This window comes from Mandrillus leucophaeus, unplaced genomic scaffold (genome assembly GCF_000951045.1).
Source record: "Mandrillus leucophaeus isolate KB7577 unplaced genomic scaffold, Mleu.le_1.0 Scaffold560, whole genome shotgun sequence".
NCBI lineage: Eukaryota > Metazoa > Chordata > Mammalia > Primates > Cercopithecidae > Mandrillus > Mandrillus leucophaeus.
In genome coordinates, this window is record NW_012106031.1 from 1,393,175 (window position 1) to 1,409,632 (window position 16,458).

At 36.2% G+C, this 16,458-nt stretch overlaps 1 protein-coding gene across 1 annotated transcript in view; it reads left to right on the top strand.

The window, feature by feature from the left end:
- The window catches only part of MAN2A1 (mannosidase, alpha, class 2A, member 1), a 162,313-nt gene that overhangs the window by 27,969 nt on the left and 117,886 nt on the right, over positions 1–16,458 (top strand). Inside the window, exon 4 of the mRNA XM_011998208.1 lies at positions 289–460. Within this exon, the coding sequence (XP_011853598.1) occupies positions 289–460 (172 nt within the window). The remainder of the gene's footprint in view (positions 1–288; positions 461–16,458) is intronic.

Below are 16,458 nucleotides of genomic sequence, written 5' to 3' on the forward strand. Positions count from 1 at the left end.
TTAGATATAAATAACTGCTTTTTGGCCTTCAGTCATCTATCTTATTTTTCTCATTTATATCTGAATTTGTGCAGTTTTCAGAGTGTTTTCATTGTTTTAATATTAGTGGGTTTCTGAGTCTCATGACAACTAAAATGGAGTTTCATTAATTGAAAACACCTGTTAAATTTAAAAATATGTCTATGAATGAAACTTCTAAGGATGTCCAAAGTAATGCAGTGGAATGTGACTGAGTTGAAATCAGCCATACGAATCAGACCTTTGTGGTATATTTGTGTCTTGATTTAGGTTGGTTGAAGACTTTCAATGACTACTTTAGAGACAAGACTCAGTATATTTTTAATAACATGGTCCTAAAGCTGAAAGAAGACTCACGGAGGAAGTTTATTTGGTCTGAGATCTCTTACCTTTCAAAGTGGTGGGATATTATAGATATTCAGAAGAAGGATGCTGTTAAAAGGTTTGTTTTAAAACTTTTTTGGAATTTGGTAGTATTAAAAATTAATTGTACAATGAATTAAGTATTGAATTTTTAGATGGTGAAAATTCTTAGCTTTATATCTGAAACTTAAAATATTTCTTCACATACCATGTTCATTGGTTTTGGTTCATCTCTGAAAAAGCCATTTGAATCTTTTGCATTTAAATCCTATGTTCCACTGGGTGCTCACTGCTGTAATCCCAGCTCTTTGGGAGGCCGAGATGGGAGGATCACCTGAGGGCAAGAGTTCAAGACCACCCTGGCCAATGTGGTGAAACCCCGTCTCTACTAAAAATACAAACAAATTAGCCAGGTATGGTGGCTCACGCCTGTAATTCCAGCTACTCAGGAGGCTCAGGCATGAGAATTGCTTGGACCCAGGAGGCAGAGGGTTGTAGTGAGCCAAGATAGTGCCACTGCACTCCAGCCTGGGTGACAGTGCGAGACTCTGCCTGGGGGGAAAAAAATCTTATGTTCCAACTTTGTCCCACAAATGGAATTACTAGGTCAAAGTGACTTAATAGTTTAAAAGTTTTTTTAAAGCATATAATTAAAGTGACTCCTGTATAAGTTTGTTTCAGTGTATTTTTCAGTCTTCCATATAGAAAATATCAATTTATTTGCTTTTTGGTCAGCAATATAATTTTTGAAACTGTTGGCCAATTTGATGGTTGAAAAATTTCATTTTAATTTTTATATTTCATTGGTAACAATGTTGCGTATATTCTCATACAGGTGAAGGTTTTTGTGACTTGCCTATTATACTTTTTCTTACTGATTTTTAGGAGTATTTATATTCCTTAACTCATATTTTTTCTCAAATTTTTATTTTCATATTTAAGCGTTTGATATACAAAATTTTAACACATTTATCTTCTCAAATCTGTTATTCTGTTTTCTTCAGATATTGCTTTTGCTGTCATGTTTTAAAAAGTTTTCTCCAATCTAGAGGTCAAATAAATAGTGCTTTTTTTCTTCCTAATTTCATTTTTTACCATTCACTTTTTAAAAAACTGATTTTTTAAAAAATATGTTACGATGGGAGGTTTTCTGATCTCCATGTATCCCCTGGAGTTACGAATTATCTTATAGTGAATTGTTTTCTTTAATTTATTTACTGCCACTTATACAGCGCTTACTGTATTAGTACCTGTTCTAAGCACTTTACAAATTGTAGATAATAATCTTCTAAGCAATTCTGTGAAACAGGTACAATTGTTATCCTTGTTTTACACATCAGGACACTGACTTGTCCAGGGTCACAGGGCAGCCTGGTATTCCATGTGGTCCAGACTGTCCAGCTCCAGAGACTGTCTCCTTTGCACACTGCGCCATCCTGCCTCCCCAAGGTTGAATTAGTCCATCCTTTCCTAGTGATTTGAAGTGCAATCTTTATTATATTTAAATATGCTTTAGTTCCTGGGCATTTTGATCTGTTTCATGGACTTCTCTGTTTGACTGCAATTGTTGTGCCTTTATGATATATTTCATTAATTGACAGTTGAAGTTCCCTCTCGTCTTTTTGTTTTTAGTTTTTATGTTTTTAGTTTTTATTTTTAGTTATTATGGATACGTAATCGTTGTACACATTTATGGGGTACATCTGGTATTTTAATATAAGCATATAACATATAATCAAATCAGGGTCATTGGGATATCTGTCACCTCAAACATTTACCATTTTCTTGTGTTAGGAACATTGGAATTCTCTTTTAGTTATTTTGAAATATATGATACATTATTCTTAACTATATTAAAAAGTTCTTTCAATGAGTGAACATTTAATTTTCCCAAAGTGCTTTAGAATTAATTTGTTAAATTCTTCATACTCCATCAAAAAAGTAATCTCTTTGGATTTTGATGAAAATTGATGTAAACATTTAAAGATAATTTGGGGAGAATTGAATTTTTATAATTTCCATTGGATTTTTTTTTTTTTTTCCCTCCTGATAGGAGGCTTAAAATGCTTACAGGTTTGGCTAGGAAGGTACTTTAAGTGAAGGGTATATTTTCTATGAGTACTGGGATTAATTAACTACCTCATCCAAAGGGGCTAGCCACGTCCACTCTAGCCATGTGCTGCCACTGGAACCAGAGTTGTCAGGATATCCCTCCAGTTACTCAGGACAAGCTAGAATTCCAAAATATTATGTAAAATACCTAGAATTTTTACATTGAAATGTTAGCTATTAATTTAGATTAATGTACCAGGACATGCACACATGTGCATGCATACACACACACACGTATATACACACACACACACACACACACACAGACACACACAGTGCCAAACAGATCACATCAACATTTCTGAATCTGTAGTTTAGATACAGTAGTTTGCAACCTTTTAAACATTAATAACTGTCTTATAAAACCACATAGGCATTGGTGTTTGTTTTATAAAGGTAATTTTTTGATTAACTTTTAAGTTTTTTGCCAAGTGCAGTGGCTAATGGCTATAATCTCAGTGACTTGGGAGGCTGAGGTAGGAGGATCCCTTGAGCCCAAGAATTGGAGGCTACCATGAGCTGTGATCATGCCCCTGCACTCCAGCTTGGGTGAGTGGGCAAGACCTCAACTCTAAAAAAAAATTTTTTTTTTTAGGTCTTTAGGTCTTACATTACTTCTTGAGCGTGAATAATATTTCATATTTTCTAAGAAAATAATTTTATAGATATTCTCAGATTGTTTCTGATTTTAAGAATTTATCCCATCTGTAGTTATTTTTGCTTTTTTGTTGCTTCTTTTGGGAATCTGGTTTTTTTCTTCATTTTGATTTACTTAATTTTATTGGTTTTTGCCCACCTTACCCTCCTAGAACCTATTTATATTTTACCAATTTTTACTCTTGACCTATCTGCTTTCATGTTTTGTAATTCCTTCTACTCAGTTTCACTAATGCTAAATGAACCAGTCTACTTAATAAGTTCATTTGTGTGTTTACCTTTTAGCAATATGCTGAGTAGTTTTTTATATGTTTTTATATGCTATTTTCTTATTGTATTTTTTGGTAAATATTTAATAACTGTACTACTGTTTTCTTTTTGATTTAAGTATGTTAGAAAAATAATTTTCAGTTTGCAAGTTCTTTTTTTTCCCAGTTATACTTTATTATAAACTAGCTTTAATGTCTTATGGCCATAGAGTATGGACTGTATACTTTTTTTTTTTTTTTTGAGACTGAGTCTCACTCTGTCACCCAGGCTGAAGTACAGTGGCGTGATCTCAGCTCACTGCAACCTCTGCCATCCAGGTTCAAGTGGTTCTCCTTCTTCAGCCTCCCAAGTAGCTGGGATTACAGGCACCCGCCACCACGCCTGGCTAATTTTTGTATTTTTAGTAGAAACAGGGTTTCACCATTTTGGCCAGGCTGGTCTTGAACTCCTGACTTCAAATGATTCACCTGCCTTGGCCTCCCAAAGTGCTGGGATTACAGGTATAAGCCACTGTTCCTGGCCTGTATACTTTTTATTCTTTAGAGTTTTTTGAATTTTTTTTTATGACTTAATGTGTAATCAATGTTGATGAAGCCTCTACTGGTATTTGAAAAGGTGGTGTTTGTAGAATATAGAGTTTGGTATCTGCTAATTCAGGATTTTACAATTGCTATTTTTATCTTTGTACACTCAGTTTTGCTGTCATATTATATACACATTCTTAAAAATCGTGTTATGCAAAATTGTGCAATATTAAACCCAGGGCTCATGAAAAAGTACAGTTAGAGCATAGCACTCTAAAACTTCATTAGTGACGTAGACACACACAAGAGATGGAAACCTAATAAAGATGCAAATCCAATTTTGCCTGTGTGAAATTGGTTTAAAAATGCATAAATAAATATGCCAGTTTACCTTGAAAAAGGCCTAAAGTTTGCTTGTGGAAGGGTGTATTGGAAGGAATATCGATTCGAGTTATTACTGAAAAGTAATGGCAAGTAGGTTAGCTGAAATCTGTTGGAAAGTTGAATAGCACATGTGATGACTGTGGCTCATAACCCTTGATGAACTGAGGGAGCTGGTAGATGTTTGAAGTGTGTCTGTGTGCCTTGTGCATTCCTTATACAGCTTTGTTCAGCTGAGGGAAGTTTTGTACCTTCATCAATGTTTCTTGGAGACTGAATTGTGCATAAGCAAGGCAAAATTTATTTCCTTATGTAATCAATCACCTGGGAACTCATTCCCATTTTCAAAACAAGTGTTTATAGCAGAACTGACTGTACTTATTTTTTGCTACTGTTCCCCTGTCAGCTCTTATTTTTTGGATATTTTGTGTGTGTGTGTGTGTGTGTGTGTGTGTGTGTGTATGTGTATGTGTGTGTGTGTTTTCCCATTCTTGCCTGATCTTTGTTGGCTTCCGTATTAGCTCATTCATTCATTCAACAGACACTTTCCGAACATCTACTATGGGGCAGGGACTGCAAGGTGGGCACTCCTAGACTAAGATTTATTTTTCTTTATTGTAAACTGTATGTGTCATCATTGACACCATCTTTTCTCCTTTTTATAATTAATATTATTATACTGCCACTTTTGTTGTTCGTTTGCTTGAGTTTGCTGTCCTTTTTACTTGAAGGTGGTTCTAAAGGCTGGGAACTGGGACCAGGCTGCCTAGGTTCAAATTCTGCCAAGTCCCATCTACTGTTTGACTTTGAGCAAGTTATTTAACTTTTCTATACCTCAGTTTCTTCATTTGTCAAATGAGGATAATATTGAAACCAATTTTATTGGTTTTTGTGAGGATTTAATTAATTCAAACACCATGCTTAGCACAATGCCTGGCACATTTTAAGATCCCAATGAACATTTGTGCTTTTTAAAATTTTATTTGAGACTTTGAGTATTTCTCCTGGATACCATATGTAATTCTTAATGCTGAAGTCTTCTATAATGGGAGAGTTTTCTTTTAATTTTTAATTTTTCTTTGAAACAGAGTCCCATTCTGTTCCAAGGCTGGAGTGCAGTGGTATGATCACAGCTCACTGCAGCCTCAACCTCCTGGGCTCAGGTGATCCTCCCACTTCAGCCCTCTAGTCGCTGGGACTACAGGCGCACACCACCACGGTGGCTCATTTTTGTATTTTCTGTAGAGATGAGATTTTGCCATGTTGTGCAGGCTGGTCTTGAACCCTTGGGCCCAAGTGATCCACCTGCCTCAGCCTCCCAAAGTGCTGGGATTATAGGCATCAGCCATTGTGCTCAGTCCCTATTATGGGATATTTTATCTATAAAATTTTTTTTCTCTTCTGTCTTAAAGCTTTCTTATGTAATGCTTCATTGAAGGCAACTTTTTCTCCATGCTCACTTACTTTATTTATGAAATTTTAAATTTTCACTAAGGGTTATATATCTAGGTATGTATAACTTTCCATTAAGATTCCCATCAATCAATTCAAATGTTTCTTTAGCTTATGTGTTCTGTACTTACTAATTTACTACTGCTTTTGTTTCATTTGTTTTAGAATTCAAGTGCCTTGTTATTGTGTCTCTAGTCTCTCTTTTTCATATGCATTTGTAATTTGTTATATTTACTATGTTTTGGGAGTTTTTTTCCCAAGAGTCTTCCCTACCACCCCCTCAGTTCAGTACTCTGGTATTGAGTGTTTTCTGGCTTTGAGTGTTTGACTCTAACCTTACCTCTGTGCTTTTTGTATTGTTGTCCATAAGTCCAAGTATTTTCCTCCTTTTTATTTATCTGCGAGCAACAACAGCTGTATCCACACCTGGAATTTGTCCCAAAACATGGTGTAACTTGCCTTGAATCCCTTTCTTTTCTAACCAAATACTTTCAGTTTCCTGGCTGTGGGTATTAGTTATTACTGGCTGACCAGCATCCACTTCACCTAATTTCCTTTTGGGAAGTGGTCTCTCACCCAAAGAGTTCAGCTCCTCCTCCTTGTTGTCCTAGCCCAGACAAGTCAGCTGTGACCTGAGCTCAGTTAATCAGCATGTTATTTCCCAGGGCTTTGAATCTTTAGAGAGTGAAGTGAGGGCTGACAGATGGAGGGAGGGAAGCAGAAACAGAAGAATGTTTACTGATCATTCCTCACAGCACCTTGTATTTGCAAGACTCTTCCTGTTATAAGATCCCTGTGTTCTCTCATTTTCCTTCAGCCCTTAGTTAAACCTGCACTTTTATCCTGTCTTCAGTTCTCTGTGTTCAAGACAGTATCCACAGTCAGTTTGTATTGCTTGCAAACCAGAAAGCTAGCTAATAGGAACTTAGGATGCCTCCTTAGTTCCTCTGTTGGAGAATTACATCCTGCAAGATTATATGAGATGCAGGGATCAGCAGTTGGGGAAGGTGCCCTGGTTATAAATAGGACAGGGTGTGAGAAGAGAGGAGCTTGGGCTATGAGAAGATTGAAAAAGGAGTGCCCCATCTATGAAGGGTTTTCTGTTTCTTTGGTGTAGCTGCTGAGCCTGAGGCTGGCTTTCTCCATCTAGCTTTGTTTTTGTGTGGCCTGTAAGCCAGGTAGGAGATGTGTGTCCAAAGGTGCTGCTTCACAGAGTCCAGCCACCTCAGAAGGAAACTGGGTCTGCTGCCTGCTGCTTGTGGTGAGGTGGGGCCAGCCATGCTTGGCTCTCTCGCAGCATGGCTTCATTAAGGAGACTACCTCTGCAGCAGTCAAAGTGCATGGGCAGAGAGACTTCTGCAGAGGGGGGCTCACACAAGTGCCATGAGGATGAAGAATCTGTGATTAGTATCTGTACCAAGATTCAGCTTTGCCTCAGCCCTTGGCCCTTCAGATTAGGAGCTGTTGACAGAATCTCTCAGAATCTTCTTATTTATGCTGGGATTCCATGCTGATTTTTCATGCAGGGCAGTTGCAGGTCAATACTTGAATTATTTCAGTTTTACTTGTACCATATCTGTCAGAAATCTTGCCAATTTTATGGCCTGCGGATGGTCTCTTTCTCCTGACTCTACCTGGATGCAAGTTTTTGCCCTTTCTTTTTTTTTTATTATGTTGGTTATTTTTCTTAGGTTGAGCCATATAAAATTGCCAATAGTTGACTACTTTTGATATACAAAAATGGCAATTTCATGAATCAGTCCAATATTAAAGATAAAAGATGGTAAGATATTGGAGGGGACTGCAGATTAGAATCTAGTGCTCAATCTTTGTCTCACTCAGACTCCTTCTGAGAACAGCTTTTTTGGCATTGGAAAATATTCTGGAATATAGGCTTGATCCTCAATGGTATCATTTTGCTTGAAGGAAAAAATATATATAAAATATATATATATATTATAGCCAGATTAGAGAAGATGAGTTCTGTTTCTGGTCAAGATTTGCTAAAGTTTTCTCTCTTCTAGCTCTAATAATTCACTTTTATTCACTTACTACATTTATTTGTAGAACTATAGTAATAGTATCTCCCCCACCCCCAACACTTACTTGAACAAAACATTCTTAGTGTTAGTTGCTTAAATGTATATTTTCGGAGGAAAACTTAATAGATGTTTAGGTTTGCTCCTGTTATTTAAAATTCTGAGCTTGTACTAAGTGGCATTACTAGTAGATTTTTTTTGTGTGACTTCTGGTGTAATGCTTATGCGGTGGCTTGTTTTTCTCTTTTTGAAGATGAGCTATGGATTAAATATCTGTACCTAAATTTGCAAGCTAGCTATTGCAGAACAGAACCTGTTAATTCCAGCAGAGTTCCACGTAAGCTTTCATTGTCCCTAAAGAATACCAATCGATTGTGGGAACTTAACAGAAACATAACTCAAACGATCCTCATAATCTATTCTAGCAGTGACTTGTTTGATTCTTATCCCCTCCCCCTAGCAGCATTATTATTCAACTCTATAAGCTTTTAAAAGTGAAAATCTAGTTAACTGAAGAGAGATCTATGTAAACAACTTCTATATTTTCTGTTTTTTGTGTGATCTGAAATAATTTAGTCAGTTATAATCATGGTACCTACTGGTGATACATATCCAGTGGATTTAAAAGAAGCTGCCTTCCATTAAATAATCAGTGTATTATCTTCTACGCTTGTTTTATTTTGAAAATGACTGGTGTAGTAATTTTTTAAAACTTTTTAGCCTTCACATTTGAATATTTTTGGCTAAATGCAGTTAAATACTGCATGATGTTTATAATACATCAAAATGTGAACCCTTATTGAGAGTCAAGCAGCTGAAACGTTAGCCTTGGCATTTCCTTTGACTAGCATACAGCATGTTACATATTCATTGTTCCTCTCTGGGCTCTGAGATATTGAAACAGCTTTTATATTGCATCTGCTCTTGCTATTGAGACCAGTGTTGAGTGGAGAAACCCACCGAGTTGTTAGACTCTAAGAACAGGTTGTATATTCACCAAAGTCTTGACCAGTTTCTCTTTGTGGATCTTTTAGTGTTAAAAAGGGCTCCAAATGTTTGCTAGGAGGAAGGTAACCATCAGTTAGTATATATTTTTTATCTTCACCAAATTGGTGGATTTCATTGCCTTGGCAAGAATGCAGACTCTTTATTTATGTAATCTTTGTACTATCTTCTTACCTTTTTTTCCCTAGGTTCATATTTAAGTGAACCTTCCACCGTCTTCTCAACTATCTCTGCTTGCTTCTTGAAATCAGAAGAATATTTGATGTTATATTCTTAAATAAGAATCCAAACTTAACTAATGTGCATCCTGGGTTTTCTGAGAAATTGGACTATTAATGTTCTTATTCAGACTAATTCATTATATGTTTTATGCAGGTTGAATTTTTTGGTATTTAACTGAAGGTTGCTATAAAATTTATAGAGCAATGGGAAGTTACAGTGTGTCTTGTGATATTCAAAGTCATTTGCAGATTTGGATTGAGTTTAGAATCTAAAGATATTTAGCGTTTCATCAAAGCACTGAAAGCAATGCACCAGGGTCTAAAATAACTTTAGTTCTAATAGTCAAAGTAGTGGTTTATGTTTATTTTGGAAAGTATATGCTCTATCCCTACCTCTTCAATTCCAGGTCATCTTGAGTAAGGCGGTTATCCTTCCACCTCTCATTCCCTTCAACCACTGGCATCTGTTTATGTCATGGAGACCTGTAAAAGCCATGAGGGATTTCTCAGGTGCTCCATCCATCCCTTGGATACTTTCTCAAGCCTCAGAGAGTATGTTTTTGCAGCATTGACATCGACCACTCCATTCTCCTCGAAATTCTTTCCTCTTTTGGCTTTGAAGTGACCTTGAGCTCTTTCACTTTCGGGTCTATTCTAACACTGCTGACCGTTCCTTTTTCATTACCTCTCTGATTTCCTCTTCTGCTTACTTCCGAAATGTTCCTCTTCTCACCTGTTGGGGAACACTGCTTGGTTTTCTTCATTTTGCACGCTCTTCCACACTGTTGTTTTAATTACCAGGCATTTGGACTACTTCCAGATCTAAAGATCCAGCCTGGACTTCTTTCTTGTTCTCTAGTTAGTGGCAATAGTAAGAGATAACACTCGAGTGCTTACTGTGTAAGGCACTCGAGTCACATTTTAAGCACTCCTGTATTTATTTCAGCCAATCCTCTAGCATTCTCTTGAGTTAAGGTTCTTTATCATCTTCGTTCTTCTGTTGAGGGATTTGAGGCAGGAGTGTTAAGGAAAGTGCCCAAGGTCACCCAGCTAGTAAGTGTGGAAATAGGACCCAAGCCAGGCAGTCTTGCCCCAGAAACAGTGGGCAAATAGTCTCTACCTCTGTGGTGCTCTGCCTTTCCACCTCCCTTTTCGTGTGACATCCAGTCAGTCCCTAAGCTCTGTGACTTCTACCTCTTCAGTGTCTCCTGACTCTGACCCTTGCTTTTCATCTCCATTGCTCTTGTCTCATACTATTGTGAAAACCTCCAGATTGTCTTTCCATTTCCAGCTGTGCCACTTCTAAGTATCTGCCATTTCATCAACAGAATTAGTTTTCTAATATGTGAGTCCCACCATGTTTGCTTTAAAATGCTTTATGGTGCTTCAGTCTCAAAAGGAACAGGCCAGTCTCCTTTGCCGGACACATACTGACTTTTTCTGTCTGATTCTTCCCAACTTGCTCATCCTTATCTCCAATCACTTATCTCCAATCACTTCCTGCCTCACACTCTACTCTTACGCATTCTGAGCCACGGGTATCCTCAGACACATGCTGTTTCGTGCTTCTTAGGAATTTGCCTGTGTTCAGCTTGGATTTTTGTTTTTTTCCTTTTGTGCACTGGATAATTTCAGTCTTACTCATTTTTAACACTCAGCTGAAATATTACCTCATCTCTGAAGACTTCCCTTATTTACTTCTACCATTCATTCAGCAAATATTTATTGTGCTATGCTTCAGAAATGTAGGAGATAAGCAAGAATGACCTAGTCCCAGCCCTCAGAAAAGAGCAGGGAAGACATGTAATTAAACACAGTATAACAATAAAGGGTTTTCTTCTATAGAGGCAAGAAGAGGGTCTTGGAAGGCTTCCTGAAGCAAATGATATTCAAGCTTAAACCTGAATGATGACTAGAACTAGCCAGTCAAGAAGTGGGTGTCAGAGGGCAGAGAAGGAATTTCAGGTTGTGAGAAGAGAATGGTGAGTATGGGCCAGGGATTAACAAGGGCATGTTCAAACACCTGGAAGACATTTATTAGACAGCAGCAGTTGGGGAGGGTGAGCGGCGAGGGTGTGTGTGTAGAAGCTGGGTAAATCATGGCCATCAGGGAGATACATATCAAAACTTCTAGAAGATACTGTTTCCAACCCTTTTAGAATGGCTAAAATAAAAAAGATGACAACGTCAAAAGTTGGCAAGAATGTGTAGCAACAGAAACTCTCATATATTGCGGGTAGGAATGTAAAATGGGGGCGACTTTCTGAAAAGCCTCCAAAGAGTTTTCCAAACTTAAAATATATACCATGTGATCTGGGGGCTCCACTCCTAGGAATTTACCCAAGAGAAGTGAAAACATGTTCACATAAAGACTTGTACAGACATTTTCATACAGGCTTTTTCCTAGTAACTTCAAACTGCAAACACTTTAAATGTCCTTCAGCAAGGTGATGGATTAAAAAATTGTTGTATATTCCTACAACAGAATACCTAGCAGTAAAAAATGATAAATTACTGAAATGCACAGTAATATGGATGAGTCTCACAAATGTTAAGCAGAAGTGAGACAGAAGAGTAAATATTGTTTGATTTCCATTTTATGAATTCTGAGAGGAGAGTCAACTGATGTATTGTGATAGAAATAGAATGTCAGAATGTTTTTTGGGGGCAAGGTGAGTGGTGAGTGTGGATTGGAATGGGGCATGAGGGAACTCTCTGAATTGGTGGAAGTAGTCTGTATATTATTTTGGGTAGTGATTACAGTTGTCAGAATTCATGAGGCTGAAAATATGTGTATTGTATATTGTTATATCTCAAAAATATTTTAGAAAATGTAATACATTATAAACATACAATATAATAAATACAATAATATAATACAGTACAATACAATAAACATAATGATATATGTCTCTCTTGATATGGAAAGATGTTCATGGTATAATGTTAAGTAAATTAACTTGGTTAAAAACTCTGGCTACCATAACCCTTTGTGCATATATATCAAGGTAGTGAGTTTCTAAATTTTATTCTTTAACCTCTTTCACATTTTTCAACCTATTTTGAATGAGTATTTTATGAAAGAAGTATTGTTTACTATACAGTGAAAGATTTAAAATACATCCCCTGCTTATTAAAACTTTGCAGATTATTGAACGATATGAGAAATTTATTTTTATTTCTATTAAATTAATTAATTAATTTTAGAGACAGGGTCTTTGTCACTCAGGCTGGAGTGCAGTGGTGCTATCATAGCTCACTGCAACCTCAAACTCCTGAACTCAAGTGATACTCTACCTCAGCCTCCTGAGTAGCTAGGACCTACAGGTGCATGCCACCATGCTGGGCTAATTTTTATATTTTTGTAGAGATGGGTTTTACTATATTACCCAGGCTGGTCCTCAAACCCCTGGCCTGAGGTGATCCTCCTGCATTGGTCTCCCAAAGCATAGGGATTATAGATGTGAGCCACTGCATCTGGCCCCAAGACATGTTTTTAAAGAAATTTTCATGCCTATTTTTAAGCTACAGTTCTGTTACTTTTTTTTTTTGGAGACAGAGCTTTACTCTGTTGCCTAGGATGGAATGCAGTGTTGCATTCTTGGCTCACTGCCACCTCTGCCTCCCAGGTTCAAGCAATTCTCGGGCCTCAGCCTCCCGAGTAGCTTGGGATTACAGGCATGTGCCGCCACATCCAGCTAATTTTTGTATTTTTCGTGGAGATGAGGTTTTGCCATGTTGGCCAGGCTGGTCTTGAACTCCTGACCTCAAGTGATCTGACAGCCTCAGCTTCCCAAAGTGCTGAGATTACAGATGTGAACCACTGCATCTGGCCTCAGTTTTGTTAGTTTTCAGTGCTTAGGAAACACAGGTTATAACATTTATACTTGAGAAAAAAATTTGGTTTAATTTACTTTTTAATATATGTCCCAATATATACAAAGGATACACAATGAAAAGTACGGTACTCAGCCACTCCTGTCTCCTTGTCATTTTGCTCTTTTCACAGGAGGTAACTACTATGACCAGGCTCGTATTTATTTTGTAGATGTATGGGAAAACATATGCACATGTACATAAAGTCATAGGCATATATATTATACAATGATACTATGCCATGTACATTGTGCTGCGTTTTTTTTTTTGAGTCTGTTTTTTAAATTATAAATAAGCATAACATAAAATTTACTATTTTAACAATTTTTAAGTGTACAGTTCAGTAGCATTACAACATTTACACCATTGTGCAGCTATTACCACCATCCATCTCTAGAACTTTATCATCACCCCAAATGCAAACTTTGTACCTATTGAACAGTAATTCCCGTTCTTCTTGCTCCTTGCAACCACTGTTCTGTTTTTTGTCTCTACAAGTTTGACTACTCTATTAGGTACCTTAGATACGTAGAGTCATATAATATTTGTCCTTTTGTGTCTGCCTTACTTCATTTAGCATAGTATCTTCAAGGCTCATTCATGTTGTAGCATGTATCAGAATTTCTTTCCTTTTTAAGGCTACATGATACTCCCCTGTATGTATTGAAAGTAGTGACAAAAACCACAATTACTTTTGCACCAACCTAATACATACCACAACTTATTTATCCATTCATCCTTTGATGGATATTTGGGTGGTTTCTACCTTTTGGCCACTGTGAATAATGCTGCTGTGAATATGGGTGTGCAGATACTTGTCCAGGTCCCTTCTTTCCATCCCTAGAACTGGAACTGCTGGATCATATAGTAATTCTATGTTTAATTTTTTTTTAAATCACTGTCATTTTAGGTATTTTTTTTTTTTGGCAGAGTAAAACATTTAAACATTTTACATCGACAGAAATACAAGCATGATAAGCATTGACATGAAAATGGCAGTAATTCTGTACATGTGCTGCTTGTATTTTTGTTATTATATTTTTATATCATGCTTTTTTGTAAAATACTCTAAACATTTATGAATTTCACTAGTTTTCTGTGATATCATTTTTAATGGCTGAATAATGCTCCGTCACTGTATGGATGAGTTGACTTGACTAATCTCTTACTTTTGGAGATCTAGGTAATTTCTTAACTTTTGTCTTTGAAAACATCTGTTTGTATTCACGATCTCTATAATCTAATTTTATACAAAGATAATGCAGAGCTCGGGGGAGAGGGTTGGTACAGCAGTTTCATTTGATTAACAAGGTAATCAACATTTAGCTGTATGATTTTGTCGTCTTCGTTGCCTAAAACGTTATTCTGTAGGGCTTTCCCCAAATTGTTTTAGAACAAACAAGTGGACATACCTTTTCTGTAGGGTATACTGCCTGGGAATAATGTGGAATTGCACCAAGGAATCAAAGGGCAGTATAAGGACATGTGTAATATAAGATTCGTGCATAATTTTTTCATTACCATGCTGTTTTCTATACTACTGTACCATTTTACATCCCATCAGCAATGCACAGATTTCCAATTTCCTCACATCCTTATCAACACTTATTTGCTGTTTTATTATTTTACATAATAGGCATCCCTAATGGGCATCGTACCAGTGCTTTTTAAACATACATCTTGGAGAATCTTTTAGTAAAGTCTGTTATATGAATGGGACTAGTTGTTTAACTACTCCCAATTTTATTTCTGGCCTCTTGCTAATGTATTTAGTGTATCTTTTGTCATTAGTGTATATAATGCTCTTATTTTAAAATACAGTATTTTCTGATTCATTTTCAGTAAGCATGGATAAAAGTACATATGCATTTTACAGGTTGATAGTAATTGCCAGCAATATGTGAGACTACTTATGTCTACATCCTTAACATCACAGTATATGTTACACAACTTTTTGATCTTTCTAATCTGATAGGTGAAAAGTGGCATCTTAATGAAGTTTTAACTTGCATTTCCTTATGAGTGAGATTAAATTTCTTGTCATTTTTATGAGTCAGTTATTTCTGAAATATCTGCATTGTATCTTTTGCCCATTTTTTTTCTTTTTTGCATTATTGGTACCCATTTATTACAATTTTATACTAATAGGAACAATCAGTGTCAAATGATGAACAAAACAAATATGATTCCTGTGCTCATGGTACTTACAGTCTGTTGGAATAGAAAGATAGTAAACATACAAATATGCAATTAAATTTTCTTGTAAATGTTACGGAAGAAAAGTTAGATTTTCTGAAAGATAACAGTTTAGATTGAATTTGGGTGGGATGTGGTGGCCAGTAACAGCCCTTAAGGAACCTGTAAGAACCAATGAGGCAAATAATTGAAGGTAAAACATTCCAGGCGGATGGACAGCATGGACAGCTTGCTGAAAGAAGGGGATGTGGCTGGATTGCAATGAGGAAGAAATGATGAGAGATGACTAATTTGCCCTCTGTTCCTCATATACTAAATCTGTATCAATACGTATCAACAGTGTTCAAAAATATACAGTGAGTTTCCCCTATCATTATATGAGGGGCTTTAAAACAAATCTTTTTCCCTGCATACTAGATATTCTCCATGAAAGGAATATGAATCAGAGAATCTGATTAGCAGAATATCTTTAGGGTATAAATTGATTCATTGGGAGCTTCTGTGTTTTTGAATTTTCCATTTAAAAATTTTTTTAAATTTAAGAATGAAATACTGTATGTCATCTTGTATTATTTCCTGTTTCTCCAGATGTATGATTAGAAATTCAACTGGTTTTCTCATGTGAAATTAATATGTGATTCTTTGAAGCTTGCTAAATGATGCATTGTTTGCTACTAAGTTGTCTGTAACAATTTCCCCATTAGGGAGAAAAACTCTTTGAGTGTGTCCTTCTGTGTGTGACCAAATTCCAAATGTCTGATGATTCTACATAGGGGAAAAAGTGACACTCAGAGAAAATAATTTGCAGCTTGTTGTGCCTTGCAGTAAATTCTACATTTTAGGTAAAATGAGGAGCGACAGATACGCTCAGCTTAGTTTTGATCAGTAATTTTCTTAAGCTTTCTATACCAAATTTCTCATCATTGAAATAGAAACATGGTGGTATTTTAATGTCTTTTACCATTAGTTACAAGTCAACTTATTGTAAAAAGTGAAACATAAGTATTGTTAATTTTGAAAATTAGTTCCTGGTTTCTTAGTTTCTGGATTTGTTAGATAAATATATTCTTTTGTTTCCCTTACTAACCCAATATCCTTTCACTTTGGCCTTTAGATTTCATGTTTATTAGGAAATATCATGAAGTGTACATATAAAATAGACAGAGTGTCTTGGTAGAAACTAAGCAATAGACCCTATGGTGTGGGCACAATCTTTTTTATTTTTTTATTTTTTTTTGTTTTGTATTCCCCTGCCTGTCAGATAAATAGTTCAGTTGATACCTGTTGAACACTGTGAGTGGAAATACTTGGAAGTGCCTGTATTCATTCTAAGTAAATTTTTCT